Consider the following 18,537-nt stretch of genomic DNA (forward strand, 5'->3'; position numbering starts at 1 on the left):
CCTGTGCAGCTCAGGAGGCCTCAACAAAAATTCTGCTCAGGGGATCTGGACACTGAAAAGTCCAGACTACTGATCAATGTCTTGTAATTCTGAGCAATCAGACTGTGCCTGGACCATTGGACGGATCGTCTTCAGGGATATCTAGTGTGCATTCAATCGGACAATGCCACTGCTGTGGCTTATGTTAATCACGGGGGGAGCACATTAAGTGTTGGCTCTGGAGGTAGCTGGCATTCTAAGGTGGGCATAACTGTTCATTACAGCCCTCTCCGCCGTACATATTCCAGGGGTGGAAAACTGTCAGGCGGATTACCTCAGTCGGCAGGCGTTGGAACAAGGGGAGTGGTCCCTTCATCCGGAGGGGTTTCATCAGTTGCGTCTCTGGTGGGGCATCCCTGAGGTGGATCTGTTGGCGTCTCGGCTCAAAAGAAAGCTGCAGAAGTTTGTGGCTCGGTCACGGGATCCTCTGGCCGATGCCACGGATGTGCTGGTGGCCCTGTGGGCTCAGTATCATCTGATTTACGCCTTCCCTCCTCTCCAGCTTCTGCCAAGACTTCTACGCAGGATCGAGGCAGAAGGGATTTCAGTCATCTTGGTGGCTTCGGACTGGGCTCACCACGCTTGGTGCGGCTGGTCGCCGTCCTTCCGTGGAAGCTTCCTTTCAGGAAGGATCTGCCGTTTCAAGGACCAATCTTACATCCTGCTTTACAGTCACTAGTTTTGACGGCTTGGCTGTTGAACGCCAGGTGCTGATGGATAGAAGTTTATCAGAGTCAATGATTCCAATGCTGTTAAAAGCTAGGAAATCTACTTCTAGGAAGATCTACCATCGTACATGGAAGACGTACATTGCGTTGTCTGAGTCTCTTCAGGTTAATCCTCACTCCTTCTCGGTGGCTTGGATCTTGACCTTCCTTCAATGGGGGTTGAACAGAAACTGGCCTGGAGTACCATCAAGGGCCAGGTGTCGGCTTTGGCGGTCTTCTTCCAACGACCCTTGGCCACATACTCCTTGGTGCGCACCTTCAGAGTGTCTGTCATATGGGTTCTCCTGTGCGGTCTCCATTGCCGCCTTGGAACCTCAATTTGGTGCTTTTGGCCCTCCAGAAGCCTCCATTTGAGAATATTCGGGAGATTCCTTTGCTTATGCTGTCTCAAAAGGTGGGTTTTTTTGGTTAGTTACTATCACCTCTGCACGCAGGGTGTCGGAACTGGTGGCGTTATCCTGTCCATCTTACTGGTGATTCACAGAGATAAGGTAGTTTGTCGCTCCTGTCAGTCGTTCCTCCCAAAGGTTGTCTCTGATTTTCATTTGAATGAAAACATTGTGTTGCTTTCCCTGTGTCCCAAGCCAAAACATCTGAATGAAATTGCCTTGCATGCCTTGGATGTAGTCTGGGCAATTGGAGTGTACCTGGCAGCAATGGAGTCTTTTAGGAACTCGGACTCCCTATTTTTGCTCATTGCTGTACCTCGGAAAGGGTTGTCCGCTTCCTCTGTGGCCATTTCCAGATGGTTATTCAGACCTATTCCATCTGGGGTCAGGTTCCTCCATTCCCTGTCAAGACACACTCTACTCGGGCACGAAGTGCCTCCTGGGCCTTGCGTCATCAAGCGTCAGTGACGCAGGTTTGCAAGGAGGCCATCTGGTCGTCGGTGCACACTTTCACACTTTCTGTGGATGCTTCTTTTGGCCTCAAGGTTTTGCAGGCTGCTGTTTAGGGGACCTGATCCTCTTTGATTGTCTTGTTTTTTTCAGATGGGCTCCAGTTGTTTTGGTTGAACTCCTGTTGCCTGGTTGGCTACTGTTTAGCCTTGGGAATTTTTTTGCTGTTCCAACCCCTCATGTTTAACACTTCTTTGGGACATCCAATGGGTATGAATCAGGAGCTGTGTCTGTCAATGAACAAAATAGAAAATGGGATTTTTGACTTACCGTAAAATCCATTTCTCTGATGTTCATTGACGGACACAGCACCCACCCCTCTGTGCAGTTGTAATTCTTCTGACGCTGGTTGTAACAAAACTGAGTACCTATAGCAGAGAGAGGGAGTATACCCCCCCCCCGGGACTGCCCATGGGTGTAGCCAGATTCTTTTTTCTGCCTAGTGTCCTACTCCTGTAGGGGGCAGTATAACCCATTAGCTATGAAGATCAGGGGCTGTGTCCGTCAATGAACATCAGAGAAATGGAATTTACGGCAAGTCAAAAATTCAATTTTTTTTCCTCTTCAGAGGGGAAACCGCACTGGGGATCACAGCGATCGCATGATTGAGAATCTGTTCATCTGTGCATGATCAAATGCTTCTACAGAACAAGAGAGCCCACTTCCTGGAAGCCACTTATGTGTTAGGAGGTCATAAATGGGTTAAGGGTTTTTTTTTTTTTTTTTGTACGTTTGGAAATAATTTTCTGGGGTACAGAGTCAGGAATTGGTATTGTCTTTAACCACTTCCCGCCCGCCCTCTAGCAGATTTACGGCGGGAATGTGGTTGTATTATCCTGACCGGACGTCATATGACGGCGGCAGGATAATACAGCTCTGCGCGTCCCCCTGACACCCTGCATCTCCGATCTCGGTAAAGAGCCTACTGACGTAGCTCTTTACCATGTGACCAGCCGTGTCCAATCACGGCTGGTCACATAGTAAACAGGAAGAGCCGTTGATCGGCTTTCCTTAGTTCGTGCCTGAAAGGCACGCTCAAAGGAGCGCCGATCGGCGGCTCCCCTGACGGGGGGGGGGGGGGGGGGGGTTGGCACTGGTAATCAGATCATTGATTACCAGTGCAGACCCAGGGATGGCAATCGGGGGTCAGGGAGCCCCCCATTGCCCTCCCTATCAGTGCTGCCCACCAGTGCCCATCATTGCTATCTTTCAGTGTCGCCCACCAGTGCCTATCAGTGCCGCCTATCAGTGCCACCTATCAGTGGCCCGTCAGTGCCGCCTATCAGTGCCCACCAATGCTACCTATCAGTGCCTCCTCATCAGTGCCTGTCAGTGCAGTCTCATCTGTGCTCATCAGTGCAGGAAAAAAACTATTTATTTACAAAATTGTATAACCTAAACAAAAAAACTTTTTTTTTTTTCAAACTTTTCAGGCTTTTTTTATTTTTTTAGCAAAAAGGAAAAACCCCAGAGGTGATCAAATACCAAAAGAAAGCTCTATTTGTGGGGGGAAAATTACATATATTTGGTGTAGGTACAGTGTTGCATGACCGCGCAATTGTCATTTAAAATGCAACAGCGCCAAAAGGGGAAAATTGGCCTGGGCAGGAAGGGGGTGAAAGTGCCCTGTATTGAAGTGGTTAAGTTATACTGTATGCAACATTTTTACAGGTGGTCTGTAGAGTCTTAATTGGGTTACTTTTTTGGTTTGGGATTTAATTTTATTCCGGAGAGACTCTTCACCTGTAAAAAAAATTTGGAGGGCCATACCTCATTTTCCCCTGTGTCTATTGATATTGAAGTGAAAGGAAACACTTATCAAAGCACAAAAATGCATTCATTGCGCAAATCCAGCTTATGGAGGTTGTTTGAAGACCTGACCTGTCTGAGACCCTGTGACACTGAACATGCACCTAAATCTATGATGGATGAAAACTGCTAAAAAGCATACCATTAGCTAAAGTGTTTGGTTTATTGTGCTATTCGGATCTGTGTCCTAGAGCTTTGACAACAACAATCCATGTGACTTGACAACTATCACAACAATGATCGTTTGAAGATGATTTTCAGGCTTTGCCTATTGAGTATTTGTAGAGTTACAAGCTTTAGCTGTCATTGTGTACCTCGGATGTGAATAGTTGGGTACATTTCTGAAAACACCCTCCAGGTACCACCCAGATTCTACTGTTCCTGAATGACCACATTGCAAGCCTGGGTCGGCCACCATTGTCCTTCTCTTCCACATAGTTACTGATCTTTTGTTGCAGTCACTGTTAAGTTTCTTGCAGACGAAAGTAGGAGAGGTCTGTGTCCGTACGCTGTTGACATGTGTGTGGATTCTGTATACAAAGAGCTGCTGTTTGCTCTGGCTTTTTCACTGCCAGCATGGAGTTCGGTGGAGGAGGCATTCTCTGCATCCTGGAACAGTGTGCTGCTGTAAACAGATCCCTGGATTAATACTCCATCCTCCAGAGAGCAAAAATGCACCATCCAAGCTTCTATGCTAGCCTGTGAGGTCATCATCTCCTAAACAGTGATCTCTCACATACATGGATTGGTGACTTGGCAGTAAACTTCCAGAGCTGCTCCTCCTGTTGCACACTTTGTGGAGTCTGTACTAGAGCAGCAGAAAACTGGTCATCTGTAGCTGGGAATGATGCCACAAAACAGCAAGACAGACAACAGGACTTGAAAGGAATCTAAAACACTTTTCACACAGGAGAAAACGTTCTATAGTTATGTCTCACCATGAGAAAGATGAAGAGGCATTACCTGAAAGTACCCCGTCCGTATGTATAGACTTTACTTTTTTTTAATGTAGAAGCTATTTAAATATTTAATAAAAAAATGCTTAAGGCTCAGTTCACATTGCTGTGTCATGGGATTCGACTTGTGCGACCCCCTACGTCGCACAACATGTCAAATTCAATGTTTCCCTATGAAAGCCGTCTTAACTGATATTACACAAGTCACTCCAACTTTAGAAAATGTTCCTGCACTACATTTGGTCCAATTGGGTGCAATTTCAGCCCTTGTACAGCCTCCTAAATAGCATCTAAGTCGGATCAAGTCAGAAGGAAGTCGCAGGACTTTGCCCCTGCAGCAGTGTGAATCGAGCCTTACAGGTATAACTCTAATAGTACATAGATTTATATAGTTATTAGTTTTTAGCCTTTTCAAAAAAATATACTGTAGCAGGAATTTCCAATAAATGGTGAAATTAAAGTGACTATCAATAATCTAGAAGAAACACCATGAAAATATCAAATTTTTTGTTTTCTTTTTAATGTACAATATAGCACAGCACAGGGTCCCTTTACCCTAGATCAGCCTTTCTCAACCCTTTCAAAACAGAGGAGCCCTTGAAACAACTTTCCAATCTCAGGGAACCCCTTCTAAAACTTGAATTGATAATCTACAATTCGTAAAATTAAATTCATAAAATTCTTAAAATGCTAGTCAGTGGGAGAAATTTTCTTTATGCTTGTGGTCATTGGGAAGAATTATCCTCTTACAGATGGCTAAAAAGATCAATGGTGTCAGTGGGATCTTATTTGAGAGGCAGAAATTGCTCATTGCTCAAGGAAACCCCCAAGCAACCTCTGGAGGAACCATGGATGACAAACCCTGTCCTAGATCATAGCGAATTGGGAAGACTATTTTATTTTTTTTTAAGATAGACGTTTTCCAGTATGTTTGGCAGACTGTTAACCGTTTTATTGCATGTTCATTGCAAGCTCTGATGTAATAATAAGCAAAATGTAAAACAACTGCCCCTGCTATTGAGCTTTGAATGGAGATCACTGTTTATCGTTAAGACCCCTTTCACACAAATATATTATTTTTTTATCAGGATATCATAGACTGATCTCCTGCCAGTCAGATCAGAATATAATACTGTATATGTAATGTCTGTGTCTATTCTGCTCTTTGTCCTCCATTTTGTAATGGGAGAAAAAGAGACCCCTGTGACCCCTGTAATCTCCATGGGTGGCCAGATGTAAAGGAAGTAAAATTTCAGTAAAGAGGGGACCTGGGAAAAAAACGTATTGCATTTGGTCTGATGAATTTGAACCGATCCGGTTACAGGGAAATGCGTGTCTGCACACATCCAACCACCTATATATAGGGGCACATATATGCATTCTATTTTTACCAATAGGGGCACATATGCATTCTATTTTTACCTATAGGGGCACACATGCATTCTATTTTTACCTATAGGGGCACACATGCATTCTATTTTTACCTATAGGGGCACATATGCATTCTATTTTTACCTATAGGGGCACATATGCATTCTATTTTTTGATCTTGGTAATTACAAGTCACACAGGCAGCCAGAATGCCTGTGTGAAAGGGGCCCTGGTGGTAAATTCGGTTCATGACAGATGCTTTGATTATTTTTTAGAAAGTTGCCTTTGACCCATCAATTTTTTTTTTTTTTTAACTGTCCTTATATGAACTCCTAAGTTGGCTAATATTAATCTAGGGTTACATATTAGTGCTAAATGACATGCCTGCCTCTTGTAGTAACTTTTTTAAGGGTCTAACATTTGATTTATTTTCTATAAAGTTAGTGTTACCAAAGGCAAGGTGTTTTATTAAAAAAAAAAAAAAAAATGTAAAATCCTAAACCTGTAATGCTCACCTGCTCTTTACAATAGTATTGCACAGAGCGGCCCCAAACCTCCTCTTTTAGGGTCCTCCACTGGCCATCTTGACACCTCCTTTTCTCAGTTTGCTCCTATAATAACAAACTGATTGCTATGGGGGCATATGTGCGCGCCCGCTCCCAAGCTGTGTGGGGCTGCACAGCTTGAACCCGCCCCCGCTTCTTCATATCATTTGACAGCAGGAAGAGCCAATGGCTCCTGCTCCTGCTCAAGTCCTGATGTGAGGAGGAAGAGAGGACAGAAAATATTCGCCGTGCACAGCGCTGGAGGATTGAGGATTTGGAGAGTTCGGGTAGGCCAGCAAGCTGTAAAACATTTTTTACCTTTCTTAAAGTCATTGTAAAGCCATATTTAAAAAAAAAAAAAATAACAAGCATGTTATACTTACCTGCCCTGTGTAGTGGTTTTGCACAGAACAGCCCTAATCCTCCACTTTTCGGGTCCCCCTTTGCGGCTTGCTGAATGCCCCTGTTGCAAGCCGCCAGACACAAAGCACAGCCTGGCCCTGCACCCTACTCCTTGCTCCCTCGTCACTTGCTATGATGGACAGCAGCATATGGCTCCCGCTGCTGTATCTGAGCCAATGAAGAGAGAGAGGGCTAAGAAAGCTTGTGCAAATCGCTGGATTGAGTTCACTCAGGTCTGTCTTTTGGGGGGGCTGCTATTAGGTTTTTTTTTTTTGTTTTTTTTTTTTTTTTTTTTTTTTTACATTTATGCTTTCCTTGCATTAAGGTAAAGTTTTTTTTTTTTTTTTTTTTGTCAGCATCCCCCCTTTTACTTATCTGAGCCTTTATTTGATCCAGAGCCATGCACGTCTGCAGCTCTTCGCTCTCCTCACTTCCGGGTCTCGCTGGGTCACCGGGAGCCATTGGCTCCCAGTGCTGTCAAATCAAAGCCAGTGACAAGGGATCGGAAGGGGGGGAGGCGCTGAATCCTGCAGACTGTGCCAATAGATGCAGCAGTGGGGCTTGGGTGCGAGCATGCACAAGTGCCCCCATGGGAAGCTGCTTTCCATGGGGGCACTGGACAGAGGGGAGGGGCCAGGAGTGCCGAGGAGGGACCAGATGAGAGGAGGTTCATGCCTGCTCTGTGAAATTCTATTGCACAGAGCAAGTAAGTATAAACATGTTTTGTTTTTTTTTGTTTTTATTTATTTATTTATTTCTTTGAATTACCTTTACAATCACTTTAATGCATAAAATTCATTAAGGTCAAAGCTTTCTGCCTTAGAACCACTTTAACGCAGGGAATGCATGAAGGTAAAAAAAAAAAAAAAAGCATTTTGGCTTTAGAAACACTGTAAAAATGTTCATGTATTGAGTCTATATTGTTTTGTCTGCCACCTAGTAAATTTTTGATTCTTGCCCATTTTGAAAACTTCAGTCCTACTATAAAGGTATTACCATTTTTTATTTTGTGTCATTGATAAACACATGTATGAGCTCACAAGAACAAAGCACGTCCATTGTAATTTTTTCATTTTTTTTTTTTCCAGTGAAGAGAACATTTTTAAATAAAGTTAATATGAAAGGTTATGACATAAATGTTGCATGCATGCAATATTTGCCTAGCATATTTGCATAGAAAAAAAGGAAGGTGGTGGTGGGTTTTTTTTTTTCTTCATTTTTTTTGTTCTATTTGAAATGCTCTGTTTCTATGACACTGTTTGCATTCCATTATTCATGATAGATTTTAACTAGGGAGTGTCAGGTGCAGCGCTATACAGATTGCCCTAGCAAACTTAATACTGGTTGCTATAAAATACTTCACAACTGTGCTGCTGTTGCATTCGTTTTCTTAATTTTTTGCATGAAAAATAGCTTATTGATCATATTTATTTATTTTTTTCTTAAAAATAGTGCAGCATTTTTCAGGGCATATAGAGGGCAGTGACTGGACTGGAGAAGCCAGAATGTGGAGCAGCTGTGTATGCAAATCCTCCTTTATAAGCTTAGCAAAAATAATTCTGGTTGGCCATACTTCCAGTATAATCCCCTTTATTACAGCAAGTCCATAAAAACCTATCCAAAAACACAAATCGAGGGGAACAGCATCACCATCTAACGCGTTTCAAGCTTCCTTAGTGCTTAGTCATAGCTCTCGACTAAGGAAGTGTGAAATGCGTTTTTAGGGACTTGCTGAAATAAAGGTGATTTTACTGGACGTGCGTCCAACCAGAATTCTTTTTGCTTATTGGAATCTGTGATGGACGGGGCCAGCACCTGGCCTGTGTGTTAGTGGAGGTAGAGATTGGAAACTGACCTAGAGCAGTGTTCACAAACCTTTCCTTCATAAGCTGTACCTATTATCTGCCAACCACTCTTCTCTACAGCCTGTCCCAAACGCACACAAACCGCGATCGCGTGCATGAACTTGCCCCTAAACCTGGAAGTAAGCAGCGACCTACAGGCCGCCCATTTGCAGTACATTGCCTGCAGGCTGTCCAAGTCATTAGAAAAACCACATGTACTGGCTGAGTACCCAGGTGAAAATAAACAAAGGAGCCTAAAAAGAACAATGCAGCCATCACATCTAAGACTTGGTTACAACATAGGTTAAAGCAGAGTTCCTCTCTCAAAAGTGGAACTTCTGCTTATCTGTCTACTCCCCTCCTCCGGTGCCACATTTGGCACCTTTCAGGGGGGAGCAGGTAACTTTTTTTTTTTTTGACAGGTACCCTGTCCCCACTTCTGTCGGACCTCGCCATGGCGAGGTGCGTCAGAGGTTCGGCCCCCTACTCCTCCCTCTGCTTTGTGGCCAATAACCGAGTGCAGCGCGCTTCGTACATGCGCAGTAGGGACCCAGCTGTGAAGTCGCAAGGCTTCACTGCTGGGTTCTCTTACCGGCAATGGCAGCAGCAACACCCGGCTGCCCGAAAAAATGTGGTGCTGACATCCCTACACTCCAGGACAGGTAAAGGCAAGCGTCCTAATAAGTCAGCAGCTACAGTATGTGTAGCTGCTGACTTTAAACTTTTGGAGGGGGGGGGCAGAATATCGCCTTAAGGTACATGATACCAGATAATTGCTTTTGGGCTTAATACCTCTTTAAAGTGGGAGTCTCACCCAAAAGTGGAACTTCCGCTTTAAGGTCTCCTGATCCCATGACATGGCACACTTGGCATGTCTTTTTTTTTTTTTCCCGTAGCTGCTGACTTTTAATAAGCACAAAAATGTTTGGACACCTCTGCCACACTGGAACCCAGGAAAATGACACACTTCTTTCCAATGAGCATTGCAGTTTCCTGGACCACCTCTCAATAAACCAGAACATAAACCCAGTAACCCAAAAATCAATAAAGCTGAACCAGTGAGAAATAATGTAATTAAGCCCGTACTGGCCAAGCAGAATTAAAACTATTCTGCCTATAAAACCATTATAATACCATTTATGTATTTTATACAAAAAGTTGCCTGTTTGCCAGAAGTTCTAATTAAATTGATGTGAGCTGCTTTGTTGTACCTCATACCTTGACATCCACAAGTTCTTTAAAGTGGTTGTAAATCCACTTAAAATCTTTTACCTATAGGCAAGTCTATATTAAGGCTTACCTATAGGTTCTACAAATATCTCCTAAACCTGTACCGTTTATGAAATATTTATAGTGCATGCAGCTGATGACGTTGGCGCATGCGCTCTCTTTCAGGAACTGCCAACCGTAGCGTTCCTTCAGAGCCCTATGCCGTGAACAGCGGCTCCTGCGCGCAGTCAGATGGCCGGAGGACGCGAACAAGGAAGCAGGGGACACTGCAGGGGCTTTGTTTTTTTGTTTTTCTTGTTTTTTTTAAACTAAACATGTTATGTTTACTTGCCCTGTACAGTGGATTTGCACAGAGAAGCCCCGATCCTCCTCTTCTTGAGTATTGTTAGGCTATTTTTTCTCTAGTTTTTTAAGAGTAGAATTCAGCCGACAACCTTAGTAAATATGCATTTGTTTATTATGAACATCAGCTCTATCAAGTGGTCGTAAAACAGTATTTTTCTGATTCTCTCTCTCTGTATAATTGATTAAAGTGATTTGTAAAGTCTCCTTTTTTAAAAAACAAAAAAACAAAAAACAAACCTGTTGTACTTAACCTCCTCTTTGCAGTGGATTTGCACAGAGCAGCCCCGATCTTCCTCTTCTCGGGTCCCTCTTTGCTGCTCTTGCCCCCTCCTTTCTCTCGAGTTCCCCCAGAGCAAGCCGCTTGCTATGGGGGCACCCGAGCCGAGCTGCAGCTCCCTGGGTCCAGACACGGAGCTGCGGTCTTGCTCCGCCTCCTCCCTCTGCTGATTGGCTAGCTGATTTTGACAACCGCGGTAGTCAATTGTGCCATGGCTGTGTCTCAGCCAATGAGGAGGGAAAGTTCCAGATGGTTGAGGGACTCGTGGACATCGCTGGACAGAGATGGGGCTCAGGTGAGTATTAGGGGTGCTGGGGAGGCTGCTTCACACAGAAGGCTTTTTATCTTAAAGCATAGAATGCATTATGATAAAAAAAAACTGCCTTTACAAAGTACAACTTAAGGCAACACTTTTTTCTTTTAGTTTTGGACAGAGTGGAGATGGATTAGAAAACCAATTAAATTGTTATTGCTGTCTGTGTCTCCATTTGGGAGATTTGCCCTCCATTTGTCCTGGTTACCTTTTTATCTTTGAAAGAAAATCCCACATTTTGGGTTGTCCCCAGAAAAGTAATGGAAGGTAAATCTTCTGAAGGGTACACTAATTCTGGTGATCTGGTCTTCCCCAAAGGAAAGCCCTTAATTTGCAGGGATTTCCTCTCACTTCCTGTTTTTGACTATGGAAGTGGTTATTATTAATTTAACACAGGATTTATATAGTTTCAACAGTTTGTGCAGTGCTTTACAACGTTAGGGCAAACAATACAGTTACAATTCAATACCGGAGGAATCAGAGGGTCCTGCTCTTTGAGTTTACAATCCTAGGGAGGGTCAAGTGATACAAAAGGTAATTACAGTGGGGGATGAGCTGATGAAGAAAACAAAAGTACAGTTGTTAGGTGGAGGCAAGATAGGCTTCTCTGAAGAAAAGTTTTTAGGGATCGTTTTTAAAGTGAATAGAGTTGGAGATAGTCGGATAGATTAGGGTAGGAATTCCAAAGGATGTAAGAGGTTCGGGAGAAGTCCTGGAGGTGAAGAGAAATCTCCACAATGAGAGATGGGGTTATAACCCTCCCTTTTCTATCCAAAATGGGGAAAAAAAATGTTTTGCCTATAAATCTACTTTCATATATTATGTACAGTAATCCCCCGCTCCATCGCGGTTCAGTTTTTGCGGTCCCGGTAATTCGCGTTTTTTTTTGTAATGTTATTTTACAATATAAATCATTAGAAATGAAATATTTTTGTGTTTTCCATAGCTCTTGCTATGTCTCTCGGTATCTTTTATGTGTTTAAATGAGTTTCTATTGTTTTAAAAGTGTGTTTAAAGACCTTAAAATGCTTCTACACGTACAGTGACAGTAAAAAAAAAAACACGCCTACAATGCATTTTAATAGGGTTTTTCTATTTCGTGGAATTTCACTTTTCGCGGCTGGGTCCGGAACGTAACCCCCGCAATGGAGGGGGGTTTACTGTACATGTCTATAAATGCTAATTGTTACTATACAAATATTTTGTTCTTTATACATTTTAGGTTTATTCCCGGTTCACACTACTGCGACTTGTCAGGCGACTTGGCCGCCTGACAAGTCGCGGTCCATTCTGTGCTATGGGAACCGTTCTAATAGGAGCGACTCAAGTCGCTCCGACTTAGAAAATACTTCCTGCACTACTTTTGACCGAAGTCGGAGCGACTTGCATTGACTTCCATTATGTGAAGTCCGTGCAAGTCGCGCCAAAGTCACGGTGCACGGCGACTTCACTAGTCGCCCCCGAAGTCGGATCGCCATAGTGTGAACCGACACTAAGTTTAGGGTTTGTGAAAAAAGGTGGTTGAGCCCCCAAGCTGCAATGGCCGCTTTACTGTGGTATACACGTGCTGCCTCCACAATGCTTTGCAAAGTGGCTAAAGTTATCCCCCATTGCATTTAGTGGGCAGTGCCACCTGCAGAATGCGCATCGTTCAAGTAAATGGGGCCACGCTGCAACTGCCCCTCAACCACGTAGAATGCATACATTTGCAGTGCGGTGGTGCTGGATTTTATGGGTTAAAACAAGTGGTAAGGTGGCAACAGCCTTTCAAATGCCCTATGAAAAAAGATCCATTGCAGATTGCTCTTCAGAGGGCAGAGCTTGTGTAACCAGTTTTTCCAGTGCATTGACAGACCTAACACACACAGTTCTTTGACCATCTAAAGTACATTTCCTACTGCAGCAGAGTTTACTGACGCCTTTCTAGAGCTTGAAACCATGCAGGAACGCTGCTGTGAAATGTTTGTGTGATCGATAAATAAAGTTCTTCTTTGTTCTGCAACCGCTTTCCGTTTTCGTTTATTTGTGGTGGTTTTGCGGACCTACCTGGTTGTGTGCACACTGACACCGTTTACCTTTATTAATATTGTGTAACAAAAGATTAGTATGTAGCCACAAACCTATGTACACAAATATCCCAGGGCCCCAGCAAAGTATTAGAAATGACTTCTGAGAAAAGTCTGCCAAGATGTGTCTGAAATCAATAATAACAGTATATCAGATTAGCGCTGTTTGTCTATGCTCCTTTTCTTCATTAAATTCCTTATGGGACATATGAGAAAATTCTGACATAGTAAGGACCAGCCGTTCCCAACTAGGGCTGCAACTTAACGATTATTTGGCCGATTTATTGTTTTGATTAATCGACTATTCGGATAAAAACCTCAAAAAAAAGTATAATTTAGTTAATAATCTTGAATATCTATATGCAGTGGTAAATATAAATATCCTGGTATATAGTTGGATATTTATTCCACACTGAGACAGATATATGTATTATAAGAGGTTTAAATGTGGTACATATCGGACTCAGGCCCCGTTCACATTGCCGCGATCCGACTTCCCGGGGCGACCTCCGAGGTCGCGGTGCGAGCAGCGCGCCGCGACCTCGGAGCGGCCGGCACGGACTTCATAACATTGAAGTCTATGACGGTCGCTCCGGGTCGCTCCTATTAGAACGGGTCCGCAGCTTCCCTATGGAAGGCGACCTACGGCGACCTGTGAGGCGACCAGGTCGCCTCACAGGTCGCCCCAGTGTGAACGGGGACTTAGAGATCAATATTTCTAAAAGACCTAAAACACTGTTTTGCAAACTTTGCAATTCCAGATTAGCAGATCTGCTGGCAGATTGGTATCTCTCACCCACTTGTCGTAAGTGACACCCGGGTGATACCGCTTCGTCCGGCATACGATCTCGGAGGTCATGTGTGTGGTCATGCCCGGTGTGACCACGTGACCTCTGAGATCGTATGCCGGGTGTCACGGCAAGTGGGTGAGAGACGGATCGGTATTGGGTGGGTGGGAGATGGAGCAGGTGAGAGACAGAGCAGTATTGAGTGGATGCAGAACGGAGCGGTATCACCCGGGTATCGCTTATGGCAAGTGGGTGAGAGATACCGATCTGCCAGCAGATGTGCTAATGTGGAATTGCTTGTATCTTTAATTTGTACATATGTGAGTGGCATATTCAATAACAATTGTAAACGGAATTATGCTATGTGACCTCATTTTACCCTTACATGAGCATCCCCACCTAATGGTTGGAGGAGGACAAGACTAGTCTTGGACCCTGACATGGGATGTACAAAATATTGGCCCATATCGGCCGATACCGATATGCGATGGCCAAAATATCGGTATCAATTAGTTGGCCGATTTTTATTGTTTTGATTTAATCGACTATTCGGATAAAAACCTAAAAAAAAAAAAAGTCGGTGTATAATTTAGTTAATATTCTTGAATATCTATATGCAGTGGTAAATATAAATATCCAGGTATATAGTTGGATATTTAATCCACACTGAGACAGATATATGTATTATAAGAGGTTTAAGGCTCGGTTTCCACTAGTGCGACTTGCGGTGCGACTTGACACATGTCAAGTCGCACAGCAAGTCAAAACCCATTGTTTTCAATGGGGCCCATTTCCACTGCCGCGGCTTCAGTTGCGGCGACTTCAAAAGTAGATCGTGCACTACTTTTGAGCCGTCTTCAGTGCGACTTCCCTCTATATATGAGGGACAAGTTTCACTGAAGCCGCAGTTTACTTTCGCTACGAAGTCGTGCTAGAAGTAGCACAACTTCGTAGCCGCACTAGTGGAAACCGAGCCTAAATGTGGTACATATCAGACTCGGAGATCAATATTTTTAAAAGACCTAAAACACTGTTTTGCAAACTTTCAGACAGGATTGGTATAGAATATTCATGATAGACTCCTTATTAATAGGCAGGTAGCTTGATTCAAGCCACCTGCGTCTGCGGTCACTTATGCTGGCCATACACAAACTACATTTTTTTTGAAAATTTTTTAAAAACATTCATCCTATTTTTCTAACCATTCGTGGGGTCTATTCAGTGTTCGTTGTCAACCACAGTGACAGGAAAATTGAAGGAGCAGAATAGAAAACGAATCAATCAAACAAATCTTCAAATAGTGTATGTGGTTTTTGCTCAGAAGCTATATTAATTTTAAAATTGAATGTTAAAAGCAAGTGGAATTTTAAAACACTCGTCCATTCAACGGATATACAAATAATTTTTGTACAAATATAGATGCAAATTATTTTTGTCCAAAAACACAATACATGTATGGGCAGCAGAAGACCTTTAGTAGCAGCAGCATGCTTTCTTTTTTTATCACCTGTCATGATGGGGTTAAAAAATAATAATAAAAAAAAATCCCTTTTATAGTAAAAAAAACAGCAGATATCGCTACTGTGTAATATAATTATGATTTCTACTGTGAAACAGTGAAAGTATTATATCTTGTATCCTGTGTATGCATATACAAAAATATGCCCAGAAGTCGGATATGCTGGATATTTTAACTAGCAGTCAGACATTAAGCTATATGAAGGGTGGAGGTGGGGGGGGGACAACATTTTTATTTTAAAGTAGTACTAAAAGCTGAGACCCTCTTCTTCTTCTTTTTTTTTTTTTTTTTTCATGGATATAATAATTTTAAATATAATGCACAATACTAGTAAACTTTTACTTTAAATGTAATTGTAATGCCTTTTATCACCTCTAGTCTTATCGGCCTCCACCTTCTCTGGGTTCAGATGTTCATCTTCCAACAGAGCCCTTAAAGAGGTTTTAAACTCGTTTTTTTTTTTTTTGTTTTTTACACCCTGCAAGAGAAAGACATAATGAGCTAGTATCGCATACTAGCTCATTATGCAATACTTACCTTAGAACGAGCCCCCGCCGTGCCGCTCACTCACCTCTATGACGGGCGACATGTCCAGTCGCCCGTCTTCCAGGATCGCGGCATCTGATTGGCCGGAGCCGCGGTGACGTCACTCCCGCGCACGCGCGCGAGAGCCGACAGTCACGGCATGGGACTCTGAAGGAACGGCACGAGCGGCCGTCCCTTCAGAGCGCATGCGCCAGTGACGTCACTGGCTGCATGTAAGGTAAATATCTCCTAAACGGTACATGTTTAGGAGATATTTACAGTACCTATAGGTAAGCCTTATCATAGGCTTACCTATAGGTACAAGTTGTAGAGGAGGGTTTACTTCCTCTTTAAAGTGATTGTAAACTTTGGGTTTTCTTTTTTTACAACAATCTTGTCATACTTCTCCTCTCTGTGTAATGAATTTGCACAGAGCAGCACTGATTCTCCTCTTCTGCCCCCGCTGCACTTCTGGCCCCTCCTGCTCTTAAAGTGCCCCTAAAGGAAGCAGCAAAGTATAGTACTGTACAGAGTGTCCCTATAGCAAGGTAAAAAAAAAAACCTCTGCCTTTAGAATTACTTGGGTCCTTCTCTTGCTCAGGACTACATTTCCCATGAGGCATTGCTCCTCACACATTCACAAGTTCTCTGCCATCTACTGACATGTATGGATGGTGTACTGAGCTGTATGTGTGTTGCACCGTATTTTCTGATATGTAAACAAATAATGCATTCTGTATGCAGGACAACTAATCGGCTGACCGATCGATTACGAAAATAGTTGACAACTATTTTCATAATTGATTAGTTGTCGATTAATCGATTAGTTGTTTCAGCCCTATTCCCAACCAGTGCTCTGTGAACCCTAGGGTTTCTCACGAGGTTGCTAGGGGTTCCCAAAGCTGTGGCTGATTGATCTCACATTTGCTGGTGCCTTCCTTGTTCCAGAGCAAGTGCTATTTGGCAAAACCATTAGCATGACATTCTCTTTTTAGCGAACTGTAACTGTGGTATGCTGACCATCACTAGAAGTCTTCAGTCACACTGAATCTGTCTTTAAAATCGTGTAACTTCATTTGATTCACTTGCACGATTTCAGTCGCCAGTCAGTGCAACTTCATGTGCAACCTGAAAGACATCTGTGCACGTCGCCCCTGAACTTGCAAAAAGTAGTGGAAGAACTACTTTCAAAATGGGTGCGACTCTGACTCCAGTGGATTTGACTGCTTCTATTGTAGACAATAGGGTGTGACTTGTTATGTGATTTGAAACTATCAAATCGCATGTCAATTTGCACCGGTGTGATCCGGTCCTAGGGGTTGCTTTCCTTCCTACTGACCACCAATGTATTTTTCCTTATTAACACCTGATGAATTTGATTAAGTGCCGGTTCACAGATATGCGATGTGGAAACCCTGCAAATCCACTGCGGGTTCCTGCATCACATTCAACTCACAGGCAGTTCACACTGCCATATGCAAATCGCTTGGAGTGTCAATACAAAGTTAACCACACCCCCAGATCGGTTTGCATATCGCAGTGCGAACTGTCAGTTCTGAGATTTTTATTTTGACCCCTTGCTGCATAATTACGTACATGTGTGTCATTGTGTTCAAGTTGTTATAGCATGGCAATTAAAATTTTCAGACCTCGATTCCCTAACCTCTAAGGCCCCTTTCACATGGTCTTTCCAATCAGGTCCGCCTGTCAGTTTTTCAGGTGGACCTGATCGGATGCTCCATGTCCTTCTATGGAGCAGCGGATGTCAGCATTGACATGTCCGCTGACACCCGCTGCTCTCCGATCCGATGTGGTTTGTGAAATTCAGATGGATGGAAATCCTATTTTCCATCTTTCTGGAGGATCGGATCGGATGAAAACGGACAGTCTGTCCTCCGATCTCCTAAAAAGGGGAGCAGATATCTGACCGCTCCATCTCTGCAAAATAAGCAGAGACAGAGTGGTCATCCACCTGCTCAGTGGGGATCGGTGGATCGATCGCCGCTGAGCAAAATGGAGTCCGCCGGAAAAGCCAATGTGAAAGGACCCTAAAAGTGATCAGAGCAGCTGATTAGCCCCTGGATCACTTTTACAAGCAGTGGGAGGGATTGTCGTGCCTCCCGCCCCCTGCTAATTGCTTTCTGGGCTCTCCTGTGCAATTAGCTTCCTCTGGCGAGTGGGAGGGGCCAGCTGATGACGTCACGCTCTCATACTCGGCCAATCAGAGGAAGCTTGTTATTCATTCACAAAATACAAAGCTGCTTATGAATGGCTGAGTGCCACTCATCCAGACTGTTTTGTTTTGGTGTGAGACGGTACCACACTAGTACCCAGCTCTGTGTACTGTATCTAGCTGAAGTTAGATGCAGTACATACAGTGCTTAGAGACACTGCAGCACTTGGTGAAACAAATGGTTCGTTTGGACCAAGGTTAAACTATTTTTTAAGTGACATGAAACATGGACATCAGCTTTAATGTTGTGGATATACAGTACAGTAGGTTGTCTTTTTTTCAGGACTATTTACTAGGGATTGACCGATTATCGGCAAGGCTTTTGCCGATTTATATCTGTATCGACCCTGGAACTGGCCGATATTCCAAATATTGCTCATGTAAGGGTAAAATGATGTCACATAGCATAATTCTGTTTACAAATGTTATTGAATATGCCACTCGCGTATATGTACAAATTAAAGATATAAGCAATTCCAGATTAGCAGATCTGCTGGCAGATCGGTATCCCTCACCCACTTGCCGTAAGTGACACCCGGGTGATACCGCTTCGTCCGGCATACGATCTCGGAGGTCATGTGTGTGGTCATGCCCGGTGTGACCACGTGACCTCCGAGATCGTATGCCAGAAGGAGCGGTATCACCCTG

At 43.5% G+C, this 18,537-nt stretch overlaps 1 protein-coding gene across 2 annotated transcripts in view; it reads left to right on the top strand.

The window, feature by feature from the left end:
* The window catches only part of SLC35A3 (solute carrier family 35 member A3), a 130,712-nt gene that overhangs the window by 47,293 nt on the left and 64,882 nt on the right, over nt 1-18,537 (top strand). The window contains exon 1 of one of the 2 annotated variants that reach the window (XM_082266612.1): nt 4,087-4,455. The exons of the other annotated variant lie outside the window; for it this stretch is intronic. Within the exon in view, the coding sequence (XP_082122738.1) occupies nt 4,405-4,455 (51 nt within the window). The 5' untranslated portion in view covers nt 4,087-4,404. Of the gene's footprint in view, nt 1-4,086; nt 4,456-18,537 lie in introns of those variants that run through there. 2 annotated transcript variants of the gene reach the window in all.

The sequence above is a fragment of the Pelophylax lessonae genome, assembly GCF_965119305.1.
Source record: "Pelophylax lessonae genome assembly, chromosome: 8".
Classification (NCBI taxonomy): domain Eukaryota; kingdom Metazoa; phylum Chordata; class Amphibia; order Anura; family Ranidae; genus Pelophylax; species Pelophylax lessonae.